Source organism: Amphiura filiformis, chromosome 15 (genome assembly GCF_039555335.1).
Source record: "Amphiura filiformis chromosome 15, Afil_fr2py, whole genome shotgun sequence".
Taxonomy (NCBI): Eukaryota; Metazoa; Echinodermata; class Ophiuroidea; order Amphilepidida; family Amphiuridae; genus Amphiura; species Amphiura filiformis.
The window spans coordinates 56,251,150-56,275,133 of record NC_092642.1 but is presented as its reverse complement, the minus strand read 5'-3'; the positions used below and the strand labels follow the sequence as shown (position 1 = coordinate 56,275,133).

Below are 23,984 nucleotides of genomic sequence, written 5' to 3'. Positions count from 1 at the left end.
TTACTGACATCGTCCTTCTCTCGTATCCTAGCCAACTCATCCTCTAGTGTAATCACTTGCTCCCTGTACATATCGGCAAGCTTCTTGATCACCCACCTTGAACACTTCTTTACTGACATCATCCTTCTCTCGTATCCTAGCCAACTCATCCTCTAGTGTAATCACTTGCTCCCTGTACATATCGGCAAGCTTCTTGATCACCCACCTTAAACACTTCTTTACTGACATCGTCCTTTACTCGGATCGTGGCCAGCGCATCGTCTAATGTAATCACTTGCTCCCCGTCCATATCAGCAAGCTTCTTGATTACCCACCTTAAACACTTCTTTACTGACATCGTCCTTCTCTCGTATCCTTGCCAACTCATCCTCTAGTGTAATCACTTGCTCCCTGTACATATCGGCAAGCTTCTTGATCACCCACCTTGAACACTTCTTTACTGACATCGCCCTTCTCTCGTATCCTAGCCAACTCATCCTCTAGTGTAATCACTTGCTCCTGTACATATCAGCAAGCTTCTTGATCACCCACCTTGAACACTTCTTTACTGACATCGTCCTTCTCTCGTATCCTAGCCAACTCATCCTCTAGTGTAATCACTTGCTCCCTGTACATATCGGCAAGCTTCTTGATCACCTACCTTAAACACTTCTTTACTGACATCGTCCTTCTCTCGTATCCTTGCCAACTCATCCTCTAGTGTAATCACTTGCTCCCTGTACATATCGGCAAGCTTCTTGATCACCTACCTTAAACACTTCTTTACTGACATCGTCCTTCTCTCGTATCCTAGCCAACTCATCCTTCAGTGTAATCACTTGCTCCCTGTACATATCAGCAAGCTTCTTGATCACCTACCTTAAACACTTCTTTACTGACATCGTCCTTCTCTCGTATCCTTGCCAACTCATCCTCTAGTGTACTCATACTTGCTCCCTGTACATATCGGCAAGCTTCTTGATCACCTACCTTAAACACTTCTTTACTGACATCGTCCTTCTCTCGTATCCTAGCCAACTCATCCTCTAGTGTAATCACTTGCTCCCTGTACATATCAGCAAGCTTCTTGATCACCTACCTTAAACACTTCTTTACTGACATCGTCCTTCTCTCGTATCCTTGCCAACTCATCCTCTAGTGTAATCACTTGCTCCCTGTGCATATCAGCAAGCTTCTTGATTACCCACCTTGAACACTTCTTTACTGACATCGTCCTTCTCTCGTATCCTAGCCAACTCATCCTTCAGTGTAATCACTTGCTCCCTGTACATATCGGCAAGCTTCTTGATCACCTACCTTAAACACTTCTTTACTGACATCGTCCTTCTCTCGTATCCTTGCCAACTCATCCTCTAGTGTAATCACTTGCTCCCTGTACATATCAGCAAGCTTCTTGATGACCTACCTTGCACACTTCTTTATCGACATCGTCCTTCTCTCGTATCCCAGCCAACTCATCCTCTAGTGTAATCACTTGCTCCCTGTACATATCAGCAAGCTTCTTGATTACCCACCTTAAACACTTCTTTACTGACATCGTCCTTCTCTCGTATCCTTGCCAACTCATCCTCTAGTGTAATCACTTGCTCCCTGTACATATCAGCAAGCTTCTTGATCACCCACCTTAAACACTTCTTTACTGACATCGTCCTTCTCTCGTATCCTAGCCAACTCATCCTCTAGTGTAATCACTTGCTCCCTGTACATATCAGCAAGCTTCTTGATTACCTACCTTAAACACTTCTTTATTGACATCGTCCTTCTCTCGTATCCTAGCCAACTCATCCTCTAGTGTAATCACTTGCTCCCTGTACATATCAGCAAGCTTCTTGATCACCCACCTTAAACACTTCTTTACTGACATCGTCCTTCTCTCGTATCCTAGCCAACTCATCCTCTAGTGTAATCACTTGCTCCCTGTACATATCGGCAAGCTTCTTGATCACCTACCTTAAACACTTCTTTACTGACATCGTCCTTCTCTCGTATCCTAGCCAACTCATCCTCTAGTGTAATCACTTGCTCCCTGTACATATCAGCAAGCTTCTTGATCACCCACCTTGAACACTTCTTTACTGACATCGTCCTTCTCTCGTATCCTAGCCAACTCATCCTCTAGTGTAATCACTTGCTCCCTGTACATATCGGCAAGCTTCTTGATCACCTACCTTAAACACTTCTTTACTGACATCGTCCTTCTCTCGTATCCTAGCCAACTCATCCTCTAGTGTAATCACTTGCTCCCTGTACATATCAGCAAGCTTCTTGATCACCCACCTTAAACACTTCTTTACTGACATCGTCCTTCTCTCGTATCCTTGCCAACTCATCCTCTAGTGTAATCACTTGCTCCCTGTACATATCAGCAAGCTTCTTGATGACCTACCTTAAACACTTCTTTACTGACATCGTCCTTCTCTCGTATCCTTGCCAACTCATCCTCTAGTGTAATCACTTGCTCCCTGTACATATCGGCAAGCTTCTTGATCACCTACCTTAAACACTTCTTTACTGACATCGCCCTTCTCTCGTATCCTAGCCAACTCATCCTCTAGTGTAATCACTTGCTCCCTGTACATATCAGCAAGCTTCTTGATCACCCACCTTAAACACTTCTTTACTGACATCGTCCTTCTCTCGTATCCTAGCCAACTCATCCTCTAGTGTAATCACTTGCTCCCTGTACATATCAGCAAGCTTCTTGATGACCTACCTTGAACACTTCTTTACTGACATCGTCCTTCTCTCGTATCCTAGCCAACTCATCCTCTAGTGTAATCACTTGCTCCCTGTACATATCAGCAAGCTTCTTGATCACCCACCTTAAACACTTCTTGGTACTGACATCGTCCTTCTCTCAATCCTAGCCAACTCATCCTCTAGTGTAATCACTTGCTCCCTGTACATATCAGCAAGCTTCTTGATCACCCACCTTGAACACTTCTTTACTGACATCGTCCTTCTCTCGTATCCTAGCCAACTCATCCTCTAGTGTAATCACTTGCTCCCTGTACATATCGGCAAGCTTCTTGATCACCCACCTTAAACACTTCTTTACTGACATCGTCCTTCTCTCGTATCCTAGCCAACTCATCCTCTAGTGTAATCACTTGCTCCCTGTACATATCAGCAAGCTTCTTGATCACCCACCTTAAACACTTCTTTACTGACATCGTCCTTCTCTCGTATCCTTGCCAACTCATCCTCTAGTGTAATCACTTGCTCCCTGTACATATCAGCAAGCTTCTTGATCACCTACCTTAAACACTTCTTTACTGACATCGTCCTTCTCTCGTATCCTTGCCAACTCATCCTCTAGTGTAATCACTTGCTCCCTGTACATATCGGCAAGCTTCTTGATTACCCACCTTAAACACTTCTTTACTGACATCGTCCTTCTCTCGTATCCTTGCCAACTCATCCTCTAGTGTAATCACTTGCTCCCTGTACATATCGGCAAGCTTCTTGATCACCCACCTTAAACACTTCTTTACTGACATCGTCCTTCTCTCGTATCCTAGCCAACTCATCCTCTAGTGTAATCACTTGCTCCCTGTACATATCGGCAAGCTTCTTGATCACCCACCTTAAACACTTCTTTACTGACATCGTCCTTCTCTCGTATCCTAGCCAACTCATCCTCTAGTGTAATCACTTGCTCCCTGTACATATCGGCAAGCTTCTTGATCACCTACCTTAAACACTTCTTTACTGACATCGTCCTTCTCTCGTCTCCCTGCCAACTCATCCTCTAGTGTAATCACTTGCTCCCTGTACATATCAGCAAGCTTCTTGATTACCCACCTTAAACACTTCTTTACTGACATCGTCGTTCTCACGTATCCTAGCCAACTCATCCTCTAGTGTAATCACTTGCTCCCTGTACATATCAGCAAGCTTCTTGATTACCCACCTTAAACACTTCTTTACTGACATCGTCCTTCTCTCGTATCCTTGCCAACTCATCCTCTAATGTAATCACTTGCTCCCTGTACATATCAGCAAGCTTCTTGATTACCCACCTTAAACACTTCTTTACTGACATCGTCCTTCTCTCGTATCCTAGCCAACTCATCCTCTAGTGTAATCACTTGCTCCCTGTACATATCGGCAAGCTTCTTGATCACCCACCTTAAACACTTCTTTACTGACATCATCCTTCTCTCCTATCCTAGCCAACTCATCCTCTAGTGTAATCACTTGCTCCCTGTACATATCGGCAAGCTTCTTGATCACCTACCTTAAACACTTCTTTACTGACATCATCCTTCTCTCGTATCCTAGCCAACTCATCCTCTAGTGTAATCACTTGCTCCCTGTACATATCGGCAAGCTTCTTGATCACCCACCTTAAACACTTCTTTACTGACATCGTCCTTCTCTCGTATCCTAGCCAACTCATCCTCTAGTGTAATCACTTGCTCCCTGTACATATCAGCAAGCTTCTTGATTACCCACCTTAAACACTTCTTTACTGACATCGTCCTTCTCTCGTATCCTAGCCAACTCATCCTCTAGTGTAATCACTTGCTCCCTGTACATATCAGCAAGCTTCTTGATCACCCACCTTAAACACTTCTTTACTGACATCGTCCTTCTCTCGTATCCTAGCCAACTCATCCTCTAGTGTAATCACTTGCTCCCTGTACATATCAGCAAGCTTCTTGATCACCCACCTTAAACACTTCTTTACTGACATCATCCTTCTCTCGTATCCTTGCCAACTCATCCTCTAGTGTAATCACTTGCTCCCTGTACATATCGGCAAGCTTCTTGATTACCCACTTAAACACTTCTTTACTGACATCGTCCTTCTCTCGTATCCTAGCCAACTCATCCTCTAGTGTAATCACTTGCTCCCTGTACATATCGGCAAGCTTCTTGATCACCCACCTTAAACACTTCTTTACTGACATCGTCCTTCTCTCGTATCCTAGCCAACTCATCCTCTAGTGTAATCACTTGCTCCCTGTACATATCAGCAAGCTTCTTGATTACCCACCTTAAACACTTCTTTACTGACATCGTCCTTCTCTCGTATCCTAGCCAACTCATCCTCTAGTGTAATCACTTGCTCCCTGTACATATCAGCAAGCTTCTTGATCACCCACCTTAAACACTTCTTTACTGACATCGTCCTTCTCTCGTGATCCTAGCCAACTCATCCTCTAGTGTAATCACTTGCTCCCTGTACATATCAGCAAGCTTCTTGATTACCCACCTTAAACACTTCTTTACTGACATCGTCCTTCTCTCGTATCCTAGCCAACTCATCCTCTAGTGTAATCACTTGCTCCCTGTACATATCAGCAAGCTTCTTGATTACCCACCTTAAACACTTCTTTACTGACATCGTCCTTCTCTCGTATCCTTGCCAACTCATCCTCTAGTGTAATCACTTGCTCCCTGTACATATCAGCAAGCTTCTTGATCACCTACCTTAAACACTTCTTTACTGACATCGTCCTTCTCTTGTATCCTTGCCAACTCATCCTCTAGTGTAATCACTTGCTCCCTGTACATATCGGCAAGCTTCTTGATTACCCACCTTGAACACTTCTTTACTGACATCGTCCTTCTCTCGTATCCTAGCCAACTCATCCTCTAGTGTAATCACTTGCTCCCTGTACATATCGGCAAGCTTCTTGATCACCTACCTTAAACACTTCTTTACTGACATCATCCTTCTCTCGTATCCTGGCCAACTCATCCTCTAGTGTAATCACTTGCTCCCTGTACATATCAGCAAGCTTCTTGATTACCCACCTTGAACACTTCTTTACTGACATCGTCCTTCTCTCGTATCCTAGCCAACTCATCCTCTAGTGTAATCACTTGCTCCCTGTACATATCAGCAAGCTTCTTGATCACCCACCTTAAACACTTCTTTACTGACATCGTCCTTCTCTCGTATCCTTGCCAACTCATCCTCTAGTGTAATCACTTGCTCCCTGTACATATCAGCAAGCTTCTTGATTACCCACCTTGAACACTTCTTTACTGACATCGCCCTTCTCTCGTATCCTAGCCAACTCATCCTCTAGTGTAATCACTTGCTCCCTGTACATATCAGCAAGCTTCTTGATCACCCACCTTAAACACTTCTTTACTGACATCGTCCTTCTCTCGTATCCTAGCCAACTCATCCTCTAGTGTAATCACTTGCTCCCTGTACATATCAGCAAGCTTCTTGATCACCTACCTTAAACACTTCTTTACTGACATCGTCCTTCTCTTGTATCCTAGCCAACTCATCCTCTAGTGTAATCACTTGCTCCCTGTACATATCAGCAAGCTTCTTGATCACCCACCTTAAACACTTCTTTACTGACATCGTCCTTCTCTCGTATCCTAGCCAACTCATCCTCTAGTGTAATAACTTGCTCCCTGTACATATCAGCAAGCTTCTTGATGACCTACCTTAAACACTTCTTTACTGACATCGTCCTTCTCTCGTATCCTAGCCAACTCATCCTCTAGTGTAATCACTTGCTCCCTGTACATATCAGCAAGCTTCTTGATTACCCACCTTAAACACTTCTTTACTGACATCGTCCTTCTCTCGTATCCTAGCCAACTCATCCTCTAGTGTAATCACTTGCTCCCTGTACATATCGGCAAGCTTCTTGATCACCTACCTTAAACACTTCTTTACTGACATCGTCCTTCTCTCGTATCCTTGCCAACTCATCCTCTAGTGTAATCACTTGCTCCCTGTACATATCAGCAAGCTTCTTGATCACCCACCTTAAACACTTCTTTATTGACATCGTCCTTCTCTCGTATCCTTGCCAACTCATCCTCTAGTGTAATCACTTGCTCCCTGTACATATCAGCAAGCTTCTTGATTACCCACCTTGAACACTTCTTTACTGACATCGTCCTTCTCTCGTATCCTTGCCAACTCATCCTCTAGTGTAATCACTTGCTCCCTGTACATATCAGCAAGCTTCTTGATCACCTACCTTGAACACTTCTTTACTGACATCGTCCTTCTCTCGTATCCTTGCCAACTCATCCTCTAGTGTAATCACTTGCTCCCTGTACATATCAGCAAGCTTCTTGATCACCCACCTTAAACACTTCTTTACTGACATCGTCCTTCTCTCGTATCCTTGCCAACTCATCCTCTAGTGTAATCACTTGCTCCCTGTACATATCAGCAAGCTTCTTGATCACCTACCTTGAACACTTCTTTACTGACATCGTCCTTCTCTCGTATCCTAGCCAACTCATCCTCTAGTGTAATCACTTGCTCCCTGTACATATCGGCAAGCTTCTTGATCACCTACCTTAAACACTTCTTTACTGACATCGTCCTTCTCTCGTATCCTTGCCAACTCATCCTCTAGTGTAATCACTTGCTCCCTGTACATATCAGCAAGCTTCTTGATCACCCACCTTAAACACTTCTTTACTGACATCGTCCTTCTCTCGTATCCTTGCCAACTCATCCTCTAGTGTAATCACCTGCTCCCTGTACATATCGGCAAGCTTCTGTACCTGCTGTAGTTGATCACCAAGCGACTGAAAAGAAAAGATCGTAAAATATTTCTTCACGTCAGGTGATATTACAAATTACAAGACTAATTTTGGTTATCTTTATATGTAGCTGGTCGAATTGTAACACATATGTTTTCTACCTTGTATGGAACCCATCACCAAAATATTCTTTTCCAAGTTTTGAATTAAATTGCTCTCACAGTTTTAGCAAAAATATGTATTACAGTGGCCAATAGAATAGCACACAACTTCTGAGGTGGTACACCATCAAACTACCATGTCTTGGTCCAATACCGCCTACGAAACATATTTCAGTCCAAAAATGTATTGGGGTTATCAAAATAAAGTACACAGTTTTGAAAATACCACTAGATTCATAAGTATGAGGTATTTGGTCAAAATAATTTAGTCGATAGCTGAATAAACATCTTGTCCTCCCATAACTGTAAAATCACTGGCTTGTGACCATTAAGAAGGACTCAGTGGCTATTTTTTGGAGTCAAGTAAAAATGCAGTTGCGCGAAGTCAATTAAAATCAAAGCAACATGAAAATCACATGTTTAACCACTTTCTCCACAGTTGACAGTCTTAGTCTTGCACATGGCCACCATTCCTCTGAACACAGATATCAGCTCTCATGAGAATGACATTCACACCACATCTTATGAGAGACGTCCTGCCTGGGGATGTCAACTTGTGCAATTATGTGTCTCTGGAGTTCATCAAAGTTTGCAAGAGGGCTCGTGAAAACCTATGATTTCAGTTAGCTCCACAAGAAGAAATCCAGGGGCCATTCCACATGATGCTTCAAAGCAATCATGCAATTGCCAAACAATTCTGCAAGGCGTCTGTCAATTACTGTAAAGAAGATGGCGAAACTGTGATTTTAATTGACTTCTTGCAACTGCATTTTTACACGGCTCACAAAAATAGCCACTGAGTCCTTATTAATGATCACACGCCAGTGATTTTACATTTGTGGGTGGATAAGATGTTTATTCCGCTATCAACTCCCACTCCTACTCCTCTACCTCCTACAAACCAGAGAAGATATTTTGTAACTATCCAACTTGCCTCAATCTCCATATTCAGAACATGTCTTTGTTCTAAAGCCTATTCTGAATCATATACCATCTTTAAACATGTCCACTTACTCCCATTCCCTCCCCCACTACTCCCCTACCTCCTACAAGTCAGGAGAGGGTCACTTGATCACTGTCCACCCTACCTCTATCTCCATACTCTGTGCTTGTCTCTGCTTTAAAACCTGTATGGAATCATGTAGTACATCATCTTCATACATGTCCACTTACTCCCATCTCCCCCCCACTACCTCCTACAAGTCAGGAGAGGGTCGTTTGATCACTATCACCCCATCTCTATCTCCACACTCTGTGCTTGTCTCTGCTTTAAAACCTGTATGGAATCATGTAGTACATCATCTTCATACATGTCCACTTACTCCCATCCCCCCCCCACTACCTCCTACAAGTCAGGAGAGGGTCGTTTGATCACTATCACCCTACCTCTATCTCCATACTCTGTGCTTGTCTCTGCTCTAAGACCTGTACAGAATCATGTAGTATATCATCTTTAGACATGTCCAGTTGTTCCTTACACCTGTCCAGTTCCTGCAAGAGTCTGTCCTTCTCAGCCATCCACACCCTCTCATTGCCACGCCCTTCATATTTCAGTTCTAAGTAGTCTCTTGTGTTATCATACAGCAGATTCTGTGTGTGGCGCAATCTAGAGTCAAAGTAAAAGATTACGAGTTGGAAGTGTTTTTAACCTGAATTTAAGTAAGAACCTTAGAATGCCACCACAACCACCCATCCTAACCTTAAGGGCTGGGGTATGAACGTTTGGACAGTATTTATTGTGGGACATTAGAACACATCAGACATATCGAATTGCATTCTGAATACGAAGAATGTCCTTCTGATATCAAATAATTTTGATATTTTGAAATTCGCAATGTAATACACATTTTATGGCAAATGATTAAAATTGATATTTTTGATATTTAACAGTACTCGAGTAAACTTTATAAATCTGATGATTTATACTTAAAGTGTATGTAGGTGGGATGAAAAGCTGACGATCAATTGAAAATCTTGACCTTTCAGATTGAAGATATGGATTTTTTCCCAAAACACAAAAAAAATTAAGCCTTTTGGGAAAAAAATCCATATCTTCAATATGAAAGGTCAAAATTTTCAATTGATCGTCATTTTCTTTCCAGCTACATACACTTTAAGAATATGTCATTAGATTTATAAAATTTACTTTCGAGGACTGTTATATATCAAAATGTGAAAAATATCAAATTTTTATAATTTGTCATAAAATTTGTATTATATCGTGAATTAAAAAAAATGAAAATTATTTGATATCAGAAAGACATTCTTCCTATCAAGAATGCAATTCGATATGTCTGATGTGCTCTCATGTCCCACAAAAAATACTGTCGAAACGCCATAAACGCTCATTCCAGATCCCTTAATCCCTGATATAATTATACACCATGTAGTTACCATAGTCATGACTATAATTAAATTCACCTCAAATTCAATAGTGACGTATCTGCATATTTCGGTAACATGTAGTCATCATAGTCATGGCTATAATAATTTGATTCACCTCAAGTTCATTAGTGACGTATGTGCGTATTTCGCTGATATGTAGTCATCATAGTCATGGCTATAATAATTTGATTCACCTCAAGTTCATTAGTGACGTACGTGCGTATTTCGCTGATATGTAGTCAACATAGTCATGGCCCCAGACAAACAAGTACCTAGACCTATAACTTTGGTTCGCGTAGTGAAGTCAACACTGCTTAGCAACGATTTTGACAAGGACGCAAACAAGCAGACATGTTCGCGTCTACAGAACATGTTGCATTTGACGAGGGCGATAACGGCGCAGCAATCACGCAAACGATCGCGTTTTTCGTTCCAGACATGAACGCTTATTTCTCCGCGTCCGACCACCCGACCAAAATCACCTTGGATACGTGGCTTCACCTACTGCCATGGTTAGGGATGGGCAGTTACAGGTCTAGGTGGTATGTCTATGGTCATGGCTATGATAATTTGATTCACCTCAAGTTCATTAGTGACGTATGTGCGTATTTCGCTGATATGTAGTCATCATAGTCATGGCTATAATAATGTGATTCACCTCAAGTTCATTAGTGACGTATCTGCGTATTTCGCTGACATGTAGTCATCATAGTCATGGCTATAATAATTTGATTCACCTCAAGTTCATTAGTGACGTACGTGCGTATTTCGCTGATATGTAGTCAACATAGTCATGGCTATAATAATGTGATTCACCTCAAGTTCAATAGTGACGTATGTGCGTATTTTGCCGGTCACAGTATCGAATTGCGTGTGTAAAGTTAATAACACAGAGCATGCACACACGCATACAAGGGCGATTTGTCAGCACGCTTGCAGCGCAAGCGAGAAAAAGCATTGACGTCACTACCGTACTTGAAGCGAACCAGAGTATAAGGTGAGGAAAACTACCATATCTTTTCTTATCTTTTAAATAGGACTTGACTTGGGATTGGGAAAGATTTACAGAAGCACCGCCAGAAGATATCTTACACATCGTAATGCACTTCTTCCCTGTACTAATTTGCTATTCAGTGCAACATGGGTCAATAGTGACAAGAAATATTGGAAGATCTGGATAAGCTGGGTATTTTTGTTACTATCAACATCAGATTTGAATAAAATGAATTAAGCCATCATGGCATGACTTAGTGTTGTGTAAACTAGTCTTGTATTGTACTATTAAATTTTAGTATGAGTGAAGTCTTAAATTTGTGTAATGGTCAAAATATAATCGCTTGGTGAAAGATGTTCATTCATTTTATTTGGCTGCGAAGCAGGCGACTGCAAAGTTTCTCCATGTACTACGATTTGAAGCCAAAGTGGTAATGGCATCTGGCAGTCAAAATCCCCTAACAGTTTTTGCACATAAGACAAGTAGGATGTTCTTTGCCTTGCAGGTCTTCTTTTACCATGTAATGGGTGTATAGAGCATATCTTCTGCATGGTTCATCTTCCTGCATCTTCAGGATATGTCCCAGGAACCATAGTTGTCATGATTTGACAGAGTTGATAAGAGGCACAGTGTTGGTGATGGTATAGATCCTTTCATTACTAACATGGTCAGTGCGCTCCTGTAACATGATGTACCAAAAGCATTGATAAGTGAAAATGTATTGTTCCATTCCACTTGCCGATCCAGCTTGTGAAATGGAACAATCCATCTGTCACCTTAGGATTATATTTCTACCATCACACTCATAGACATTTCATAACTTTACACCATCTTACTTTTCAGTAAGCATCTGTATTTTATGTTGATCTCTCTCTACCACCGTCTGCATCTCTTCCATCCGGACTCTTCTATCCTCCAGCAATGCTTCCACCTGTTCTTTAGACGCCTTAGTCTGATCCTCCAGCTGGGACTGTAATGCTTCTATATGGAGCAGAAGAACCTCCTTCTCTTTGTGATCTTGTTCTTTGGTAAATGTCTCTGATGCAGTATGTTTCGATTTACCTGCAGAAAAGATACAAGTATTAAGTATTTATGTGTGCTACACCAAACCCACAGGTCTCAGCAAACTTTGCAGAAAATTGGTGATCGCTACATGCAGTGGCATAGCCAGCTTTCTTGTTTTGGAGGGAGGCAAAATAAAAATTTTGGATTCAAAGACAAAAAAAAATTCCTGGTTGCATCATCTTCACTATCGGTGGGTATTATATACATATACTGTTTTTTTTTAGAGAGACCGCGCTTCCAAAAAGGCTTTGGCTTTTTTGGCTCATGATCTGAGTAAATGTAGGTGGAAAATGGGCTCCTTCCCCTTTTCTTTTCCTTTACTTGCAATTTTCTCATTTTTTTGTCAGAGGGGCAACCGACTACACACCATATTAAACAAGCCCAGAAGCCTAATCAGCCTACATCTATGAATAACCATCACAACCAGGTTCAGCTCCATGAGACAGTAAGCATGGGATTAGTTCCATGTCCATGGGAATTTCAAGCTACGACACTCAAGTGTGGGTAATGTAAATGAACCCCTCCCCATTCCCCCGATCAATGTTGAATCATGCAATGTTGTTTGTGTATGACAAGTAGTACCAACATTGATTGGTGGGGAAGGAGGGGGGTTGGGAGGTTAGAGAAGGATTAATGCTTGACACCAAAACAGCGGCATTTAATCACATTAAAAAAAGGCCGTAATCAGTGGCGTTGCTGCCGGGGGGCGGGGGGGGGGGGGCAATTGCCCCCCCTGGCAAAATTGCCTATTTGGGCCCCGCCCCTAGTGCAAGGAAAAAAGAGGAAAAAGGAGGGGGAAAGAGGAAAAAAGAGAGGAGAGAGGGGGGGAGAGAGGAGAGGAGGGGCAGAGAGATGGGGAAGCCATACGATATGCAATATTTTACGATTATTATCAATAAGCCTGGCAAAAATTGTCTAATTGGGCCCCCGCCCCCCCTGCCCCCCTAGAGCAGGGAAATTTGGTAGATTTGGGCCCCCGCCCCATACAGGCTTGCCCCCCCTGGAAAAATCCCAGCTACGCCGCTGGCCATAATACAGCACTGAGCATATTTCCATAGATATCCCAACAAGTTTTGACGAGAACTGAAGCTCTTTTTTTCTTTTCAAAAGTCAAACTCTGTAGAATTGGGCTATTCCAGTTGAAATCCATACACCCCCTGTGGAAGACATGACCTTAATCATCCACACAGGCAGTGTGAATTTCAAATGGGGTTACTTGAATGGGTGATTCCATGTGAAATCTACACTCCCTGTGTGAAAGATTAAGGTTATGTCTTCCACAGGGGGGTGTATGGATTTCAATTGGAATAGCCAATTGCATTGCTTACCCTGTGAATGAGCAGTACCCTTCCTTGATGAACTTGATGCAGCAGATTTTGATCTTGGAATCTGAGACTTCAATCCCAGCTCTTCCTCACCTGTAATTTGTGATTTTTTTTTTCAAAAAAAAAAAAAAAAAGAGAGAGAGAGAGAGAAAGAATGAAAATCACATCCAAAAAGTGCAAATTAAGCTTGAAATGTTTAGAATACACAATCAATGCATATATTTGGCAAATTGAAAATATGTAAACATTCATCTGCACACTAACTCTTAACCCTACAGAATCCCCTCCTAGTGTTGACCATTTGAAGTGAAATTGCTTATAATGCATGTAATTACATGCCGTCGCTGGGAAGGAAAAACCTCCTATGTACTTATGGCCCTTGAACATGTTTAAAACAGAACGGCCAAGAGGTTACATAGGAGGTTTTGCTTTAAACATGTTTAGGGGCCAATTACACAATAAATAAGGTAGCAGCAGTCCATGAATCATATGACCTTATTACAGCCAAAATGAGGGTCGATTTTGAAAATGAAGGTGGCCATAATGACCGCCAGGATGTTTTCTTTAATTTGAGGTATCAGATGATGCAGATATCACCAAGTTATAAAACAAAAACTGATGGAAGGTACAGATGCTAAAATTGCACTTTCCCTTCAGTGAATGCCAACGTTAACCATGGCAGGCCCCATTGATTTGCTTCACAAACAAGTATTAATGCTCTGCATGCTAGTCATAGGCTTCAACATAAAAAGTCCAAGTTTTTAGATATTTTATCCTTAATATCAAGAGCTATCTTCAGAACCACTGAGCCAATACTAAGCTAGACTACCCCGTAGTCCACTTGCCCATTGTGCATACTCTGGATATTGTATTTAAACTTAAACTCTGATTTAATTAATGTGTGCAAAATTGATAGATTTTCACATCTGATCAGTCAACCTACTCCCTCTGTTTGTTAGCTTCCCAAGTGGACTACTGACATTGCCTTGCGGTTAAGATTTTTAACACGGGACTCTATGGAGAGTTAGGCCAATTTCTGGCCTAACTAAAATTGGGCATGATGTAATGCATCTTTAAATGGATCTGCCTTGTGATTGGTTGCCCATACCTCGCTATGGTTTAAATCGTCTGGGCCCGCGCCATTACCATTAACTACACCGTAAACAACTGTCTGTGGTATTTTCGGCGCTTTTGTGTTGACGCTGAAAGTTAATCTCTCATCAAACATCTAGCGCGTACTTGTGGTTGATGGACTGATAAACAAGTATGCTTGACAGTGTGTTTTTAGAGAGCAAAGTCCAGGGGGTAAAGTCCTGCTTACAATTCAAAGTTCTTAGTCGAAATTTCGGGGTTCGCTATCAATAAACTGGTAGATTCCAAAATCAGAATTGTTCAGTATTAAAGTGAGCCGTTATAATTATGCAAGATAATGTTGCATTCAATTACTTTTATTGTCACTAATCGTCTGATATTTTTAACTCTTTATGACCATTTTACTATTGAATACTTTAATTTTAATAAACATCAGTATAATTTAGAGTTCAACGAAATGGGTTCATCATGACTAATAATAACGTATTTTTAATAAAATTCGACTATGGCATAGTCTAATACTAAGCTTGTTTGTACTCATTTTAATGCATTTGTCATGCTAATTCCAAATATGGTAATGAAAATTTACAATTCTGAAATTTTTGAAAATTTAAACAAAATTTGAAACTTGTCATCTGCATTCGACACCTGCGTGGAGAGAGTTAAGCAATATGAAAATTATGGATCACCATTGGTGTTTCCATCTAGTTTCCTTAATTTTCCTCACTTTCAGCAAACGAGGGATCAAATTAAAGAGAATCCTTGCGGTCATTATGCTTTCTTTGATTTGTGACATCAATCCTGACTCTGGCTGTTATATCCTGATCTACCTTATTTATTGTGCTGACTTTGTACATGTGTATATAAAAGTACAACAAGCAATGTTTTTAGCTTTACCTGTCATGGTGTCTATTCTTCTGGAAAATCTTAATTATTCCCTCATGCTACAGTGCGGTAGCCACATCGATCCCCAGATTCTTCCCAACCAGAATCCCACAGAAATGGTTGCTATCTATGCGTACATACAGCATACCACACTTTTCCTTATTATTTCTTACTGAAGGTAGGCAAGTATTTGTCAGCCCCAGAAACTTTTCTCATACAACTGGTAGCAAATTGCGAGTTGTACTTCTGTTTTCCCTACAAACCTCACATGTACCTCACATTCTTCCCCAGATGGTACAGTCTGCACACTGAACCATTGCATCATCCTTGAATCCTGTTGAAACTTTTCTTTTTTTCATCCCCTCTTTTTTTTCCCTTTCTTTTTTTACAACTGAAACACAAGATTCTTCCCCAACCCCAAAGGAGTAAAATTATTCCCTCCCCTTTGGGATGAAAAAGGGAAGAATAGATGCCCCTGATACCTGTTGAGTGTGGATATCTTTTCTGAGGCAATCTCTGTGATACTATGGACCTTGAAGGCGGCTCCTTTTGGAAGTATGTTACCTCTGGCTCATTGGGGCCATTCAAAGCTAGTAAGTGCTGAATTCTGCAGATGAAAAAAAGGTCAAATCATGTCAAATGACAACAAATGAAATTATTATTCAATAACAGTTGAAAAGCAACAAAAGGAAAGTCTAATTATATAGGATTTTACGATTTACTGTGCCTAACATGATACATAAAAAGCGCAGTGATTTATAGCACACTACACACAGGCACAACACCTAGACGTTGATCCACAAGCCTCAGCACACTGTACAGGTTGTCGCTGACCACTACGGCACATCCTAGACATTCCAAAAATTGGCTCCCCAAGTTTCATACAGGTTACAATGAGACAATTAGTAGTAAGTTCCTTGTCCAAGGGAATTTCAATTTTTCCACAAGAGCATACTAAGCCACCGCCAGGGTTCGAACCCGTAACCTAGCTCTCGCACCTTAGTCGAACACCTTATCGATTGAGTTAACACATGTTATGTAATTGAATCAATCAAAGCTAGGTTAAACCAGAGGATTCGGTTACTGCTTGCATCAATAAAGTCCCAACTTTATATAAGCTTCATATAAATTCACATAAGCACGCGTCAGTCACACATTACGCATCATGCAACTAGCGTAAGTGCTGCGCCCATTCTATATCAATACACAATATTATATGAGTCTCATTTTTTTTCACCAAATTTCACTGCTTAACGTTCCTACCAAAAAGCTTTTTTTTTCATATTTTCGTTGAAAATTACAAATTATTCTGTTGAAAAACTTGTCCCACAAGTAAAACCTTAAAAAAAGTTACTTTTTATGTCTCAAAATTACCCGGCAAAACCTAGTCTTTCAAACTTACAATTTTGTAAATCAAAAAGTTCATTGCATCCAGAAATTTTTTTCGAATTATAAAACCTGCTGCCTCTACATTTATTTTGTGGTGGATGGTCACATGTATGAACTCTAACTCGATGCAATCAACAAACCTTTTCCTATCTTCAAGTTCTCGTATTTTCAGCCTATCATTCTCTGCATACAATCTAAGGACGTGTTCACGTTCTTGGAACAGGTAGACTTGCATATCGCTGAGAGCTTTCTGCAATTCTGCAATCTCTTCTTCTCTTTGCCGCATTTCCCACTGGATTTTGTGCTGAAAGTGAAATCAGATCGAATAGATTCATCAGGTTTGTAGGTAAACAGATTAAATAAATTTACTCACGATTGACGGTTTCGTCTATCATGGTCGATAGACATCTTAAGTCACGTATATGGTCCTCTCTTGACTGATACACCATCTACAGTCAGGATCCTGCAAACCGGAAGTGGTGAGGATCTACCATCATCATTCTGAAGATGTCTATCGACCATGCATGACAGACGAAATCATCAATTGTGAGTAAATTTCCGGTTTTGCACATACAAAATTTATTTAATCAGATGATAACAATTTAAACATATTTCAAAGTTTTTCAACTATTATAAAAACAATTTTAAAAAAAGTTGCCATTAATTTTTTTGATCACAGAACAGGTCATTTAAACAATAATTTGTAAATTTATATATCCTGTCAGTGGAGTAATGTTTCCTTATGTGGCGAGTAAATCTGAATCGTTGAGCGATAACAATTGGTTTTTAGCCAAATGAGGTACAGGGTGAGTCAAAAAAAGTGCAATAGAGAAAAGAATCAATTTTTACTTAAGAACCGAGTTTAACTTTTTAGGTTTGAAAACATTTTATATATGGTATATCCATCAGTGACCTTGTGTGAAAAAATTGAGGAATTAACATTAACCATTTTGTTTTTATGACACATTTTATAGCGCTACCCAAATTTAATGTTTGTCCACAAGACATCTAAAATTTGAATGTCAGCCCACTCTATGTAAGGTAGATTTGGAACAACTGCCATTTTCTTAACCTCATTGGCATTAAAATAAAATGGAGCACCCAAAGTGTTATTGCCCTTGGTCCTGTTTAAGGAGAAGAAACATTATTTGTTGTTATTTTCATTTTTCCTTTACTTTAAAGATGTTTATTCTATCATCAAAACATACAAATTTGTAGGCGGGTTTTCATGTCAAAATGAAATGCGCAAAATTGAAATGGAGTGAATTACAAAATATCCAGTAAGTTGGACATATTGGGATTAAAAAAACTGGAGTTGGAGTCGAGTGAGGTATGAAGGACTTAAAGTAATGTTAAAGTTTGTTTGAACAGAAAAAAAGAAATTAAAATAACGCAAAAATCAACCTTATTTAAGTTAAAGTCAGTTTCAGATATGGTGCCTTTATCACTCACTGTTTGCTCTCATTCAAAATACATGGTACCTCGTGGACAAATAACGAAATTGGGTATCGCAGCAAAAGGACTCATCAAAATTAAACGGTAGTTGCGATTCACTTCATATTTTCACAGAAGGTGGCTATTGAGTGTAGCATTTATAGAATCTTTCAATATTGGGAAAGTTCGATTTGGTTCTTACATAAATATTGATTCTTTGCTCTATTGCAGTTTTTATTACTCATCCTGTACAACGCTTTTTGTTGCGTTGGGAAAAGGGCGCTACATTATTGGTCAAATACCAATCGCTTGTCACTCAGCAATGTAGTATAAATTCAACTTGGCAAATTGTGGTGAGGAAACATCCTGATTATGCCTTTTTGGTGTGTAGCTCAGGCATATAAAAAGGAAGGTGCCTGATATATTTGGAAAATCAAATTCTTCAAAATAGTGGATCTAGACACCTTTTATACTGCTCTAGTCTGTTCAACATAACCTACCTGTTGTTCATATGTCATTTTATACTGCTCTAGTCTGTTCAACATATCCTCATGTTCGCCATCAAACTCAGCAATTTTCTTCCTGTAATACTCTAATAACTCTCTAGACGGTCTGAGATACCCCAATCTCTCATTGACAGATGGTATCCTTGGCCCATCGCCATCATCTTCATCATCAATGTCAATGGGTTGGTGGTACTGGACATGTGGGATGGATGGGCCTTGGGAAGGAAGTCCTTCTTTGGGGAGTTTAGCTGGTGATGCCATACTTTGCTGACTGATCCTTGATTTTAAAGTTTTGCTGTTGGAAATTCAAATAATATAAATGGGTTGTTATGCTAGATAAAATATTTGTGTGTTTCCTGTCATGTCACCCGACCCGAATGTTTTTCAACCCTACCAAACCAAAATATTTTTGAGTGCTGGAACAAAAATGTTTGTCAGGACTCCCAGCTTCCAGGCTGACTGACAGTGACTAAAATAGACCTGACTTAAAATATTTCTAGCTTTGTTAACTTAAAGCCATGATAATGTACAATCTTAATCTTAAAATATGAAATTGGTTAACTTTTTTCAAATCTGATTTTTTTTTTTTTTTTTGGCATATGATATTTGTAATGTTAAATGCATGTCCAAACTTGCACCTAAATGGAATCAGCCAAAGTTATTGTGTATGTAGTTCAACAAATCAATTTTGACATAACGTCCTATTAATTATGACTTAAGTCAATGTTTCACTTTATCTTGTTATTTCAAATTGACAGCAATTAAAGGAGTACCGTATTTCATGATTCTAGCATACTCTTTTTATGGCATTTTTCAGTAGATATCAACGAAAAAGCTTATTCCCAAAATTTCAGTTAATTCCGATTTATAGGTCTGTGAGTTACGCATGATTTATATATGTGTATTACACTGCTCCATAGGCCAGTGTTGTAATTTCATTCTGGTGTATCAGAATGTAATTCAAATTTAAGGAAAATTTTGCCAAACAAATTAATAGCCGCAAAAAATGTTTGTACATTTAGCTAGAGGTTTCCAGTGGTTAAAAATCTCAATTTTTTTTTGAGAAAAGTGGGGGATGAGGCTGTGGATCACAAAAAGTGAAGGAGTTAGAAATTAACATTCCTCACCTTTACTATATACAATGACTGCTATTGTAGTGATCTCAAAACCAGGACTATATGCCCCGTCGAGCATAGTCATGGTTTTGAGATCACCGCAGGCCTATAATTTTAACCATGCCCCGAATAAAAAGCAGTCAATATTTGTTTTATATGTATACTAAATCTTAAGATTCTTGTCATCTGTTTGGTGAAAAGCATCGATTTTGGGAAGAGAAATTAATAGTTTCAATGCGAACGGCGCAGATTACAATCTGTGATTTCTGCGTAATTATAGCCCACAAAACATCAACCTGTGCGTAATTTCATTTTACTCTGGGTACAAGGCACACGCAGAACTATGCCTGGGGAATAGTTACTTTTGCGAGCATAGTCAAAATTATGCCCACGCTTTTTACCAATCAGATGGCGGAAATCATTAGATGAGTTCCATATATCCTTGATAGTTGCCCCCGGGGGGCATTGCATTTTCCAAAAGGGGAGGCATTTATAATGGTCATTTTTAGAACGATAATTCCCGTTAAAACTCACGCTGAAATGACGAACTATGAACTAGGAACAATGACTTCCAGTTTCACTTCAAAGTTTTATACTATCTGAGAGATTCTGACTTACGCCAACCACCGTGTCGTGTGTGCAGCTGTCCTTGGTAAGCTTACTACACAAGATATCATGGAAATATCAGCATTTTTGAAACATCTTTGTTGAAAAAAAATGGTGGGGTGTTTAGGTATTATCATGGTTTCAGGTTAAGGTTTATTTGAAGGGGGTGACTATTAAATAAGGTATTATACATGTACATGTATTTATCTTTATCTACTCCACACAGTAACTATCGTATCATCGAAGATAGTACTAGATTTTTCAATCAGCAATTTAGTTTGCACTTTTCACTAATTTCAGGAAGTACTATTTTTTTTTAGTAGGTAGCAAGAGATAGGTATGCCAGGCAAACACATTTGCTAGTCAGCCAAATTCGCCGACAATGTCAATGCATTTTTACATAGAAATTTAAAACAACTGGCAAGAAAGAAACCTACATAAATATGTTTTCTATACTTCACTTGACCCAAATATATGATTTTTTATGGTGCGCAGACAATGCACATGGAATTTTAGAGGGATTTTGATAGCAGTTCCATTAAAAAAGCTGCTATCATCATGAGACTAAGATCTAGAAACACCCCCGAAATGCCGTTTTGGGGAATTTTGCCAGCTGAATCTTTTTGATGAAAGTCAATCTTTGACAGGATGTAACTTTGCTACGGAGAGTGCTATGAAAAAAAAGGTTTTCAGTTTTGGCTTTGTTTACTCAAGGGCTTTAATTTGATATATAAAATGATGCAGTTTGATGGCAAATTTGAATTCACCTAGCATACCTACAAGAGATTTGAGAAGAAATACCGGGCCGGGTACATTGAAGTAAGTAAGCTTTTCCTTAAATTACAATGCATGCATGTGCCATGTCCACGATTGAATCATTATCATGGAATGCATGCATGCATGGCCAATGGGATACGGTACCTTATGGATTGTATTTTTGTTACTTTTTTGTGTACTGTGAAAGTGTATGCCTGGTCGAGCACCCTCACAGACCCGAACATAGTGAGGGTGCTTGGTATATCCGCCATGTTTCAAATACATGGATGGCCAGCATAATGGCCCGCAAATTTAAGCTTTATGAGAAGCCTATTTTAGTTGCAAAATGAGAACACAGAGTGGCTTATCTTTAACCCACATTCTCAATCTCAATCTCTCATGCCAGAGGTTAAAATAAAACGATCCCTAACTAATTATCAAAAGATCGTAAATTTAATTTCTTTAAACGTGCCGGCGAAACGATTTGTTTACAAGTAACAATCCTTGTTCCAACACCGATACCGTTCATTCGGCTTCATTCGGCAAACCACGTGATCACTCAGATGAACTACATGATGAGTCCCTCGGCCCCGATCTCGAAACAATTCAAAATGGCGGAATAAAATGGCTGTTTCTCGATGACCGTGCGTAAGCAGTTGAAGGACTGGTGGATCAAGTCTAATGTAGGATTGGACGATCGATTGCCTTAAATTTTATCCAGGTTACCGGGCCATGCCTAATGGCGATACTCGCATCTTGGAAATATTTTTCAACCACGTTGCAAAATGATCGGAAATACACCATCAAGGCGACTCGATCGGTAAGCATCATTGAAACTAAGCAATATTTACTATTTCTTCTTTTGATTTTTTCGATAAAATTGTAGTTTACAGTTTTGATTAGTTTGATGAGAGTGGATTTAAAAACCAGCCCACTAGTAGACGTTGTAATTGACAGTTTGACAGTTCCGCCAGAGGATAATGTGAATCCATAAACATGTGGCGATCAATTTCACGATTAAAATCTTTCCTTTGGGGCGATTTCCATTTCTTGCTATCATTTAAAGCCTGAAAGCATCAATACTAAAGATAGGCTATCAGTCGCTTGTGCAGATATATGTTAAAGGAGTATTTCGTGATCCTAGCATCCTCTTTTTATGACATTTTCAGTACATATCCACGAAAGAAGCATATTCCCAAAATTTCAGTTGATTCCGATATTGCGTTTATGCGAGTTATGCATGATTATGTGTATTACACTGCTCCATAGACAATACGTTGTAATTTCGTTCTGGTGCACCAGAACGAAATTCAAATTTCACGATATCTTTGCTAAACTAATTAATCTGCAAGAAATATTTTGTACATAAACATTATGTAGCCAGAGGTTTCCAGTGATATAAAAATCTCAACTTTTTTTTTGAGAAAAGTGGGGGATGAGGCTGTGGATCACGAAATGCCCTTTAACATTGGATTCCATTTCTTGTTTATTGTTCACTGTATGTGGAAAAGCCTGTTCTGTTGTATCTTGCATTGGTTGTATTTCCCACGTATAGTGAAAGTGCTCAACATGCTCAACATGCTCAATCACTCATTGAATGTAAAATTCCTGTTCCACGATGTCAGTTGTCAGTAGATATTTCTTCAATTAACACAGATCCGTTATAAATAAAAATTCAACCTTACCGTAAAGTCGATCTGCAGGTAGCGACATTGTACATGTATGTGTGTTGTCAAATTTTGATTTTGAAGAAATATTTATTTTTCAAATTACCCGCTATTCAAAGCCCATCTTCCAAACGGTGTTTCTATAATGAACTCAACGTTTTATATTAAAAAAAACTCATGCCCTTTTCTAAGCTTCACACAATATTTATTGATTGTAAGTGCAGCTATAATTAATACTTCACTTCATGCATAGGTATGTTACATTAACAAAAAAACAATTCACGTTTCTTTCATTTTTGTGCGATAAAAAAAAAAATCTACTTATTTCATCAGAAAATAGGAAAACATGTCAGCTAGAATTAGTAGTAGAGCAGCAAAATACACGCTTTTTGTTAATTTATACATTTTATGCTAAAATTCTTAAATATCGGCAATCCATTTTCAATGGGAACCAACCGACAAATTTGCTTTAACATTTTCTCAAAATTGCCTTAAAGCCATAATGTACGATCTGATATGAAATTAATTTAATTTTTTTCAACCTGATTTTTGGCATAATTATTTAGGCCTTTACACTCCCAACATACATGGAATCAGCCAAATGATTTTGTTGTGTAGGCCCTAAAGGTCATCAGATTAATTGTTGCTGCAAATGACGCTCAAAAGCATAGGTGTAGATCCGATAACCCCCCCAATATTTTGCCAGGGGTGATACTATCACCCCACCCCTATGTTGAGGCCTGTATGTGGGTTTCTGATCAAATTAACCTTATATTTGGCCATTTTAGCCCCAAAAGTGCATTGCCCGCTTCGCACGAATTTATTTCACTTTTGCACCAAATTTTATAAATTTAGCTTCAAAATGGCAACATTTTTCGTGCATGAACAGTAAACTTATTCTGTCGTTAAAAAGTGCTGGATTAACTACTTCAAGATTTTTTCAACCCCCCATGTCAAAAAGAAATCAACGCCAGCTCAAAAGTGTTCCAGTGGCATAGATTTCTATTTGACATTGGTGGGCGATGGGGTTGGAAAAAAATTCTTGAAGTATAATAAATCCAGCATATAATAATTATCATAAAACTAGTACCAACGTGCATATCTTGAAATCAACTTTCATTT

The 23,984-nt window shown here is 39.5% G+C and overlaps 1 protein-coding gene across 1 annotated transcript in view; it reads right to left on the bottom strand.

The window, feature by feature from the left end:
• The window catches only part of LOC140171856 (coiled-coil domain-containing protein 77-like), a 38,548-nt gene extending 15,567 nt beyond the window's left edge, over positions 1–22,981 (bottom strand). Inside the window, exons 1-8 of the mRNA XM_072195186.1 lie at positions 22,881–22,981; positions 18,713–19,013; positions 16,919–17,082; positions 15,872–15,996; positions 13,416–13,505; positions 11,859–12,084; positions 9,030–9,249; positions 7,402–7,527 (exon numbers count right to left, since the gene is read on the bottom strand). Of these exons, the coding sequence (XP_072051287.1) occupies positions 7,402–7,527; positions 9,030–9,249; positions 11,859–12,084; positions 13,416–13,505; positions 15,872–15,996; positions 16,919–17,082; positions 18,713–19,013; positions 22,881–22,915 (1,287 nt within the window). The 5' untranslated portion in view covers positions 22,916–22,981. The remainder of the gene's footprint in view (positions 1–7,401; positions 7,528–9,029; positions 9,250–11,858; positions 12,085–13,415; positions 13,506–15,871; positions 15,997–16,918; positions 17,083–18,712; positions 19,014–22,880) is intronic.
• Positions 22,982–23,984: the final 1,003 nt, after the last annotated feature.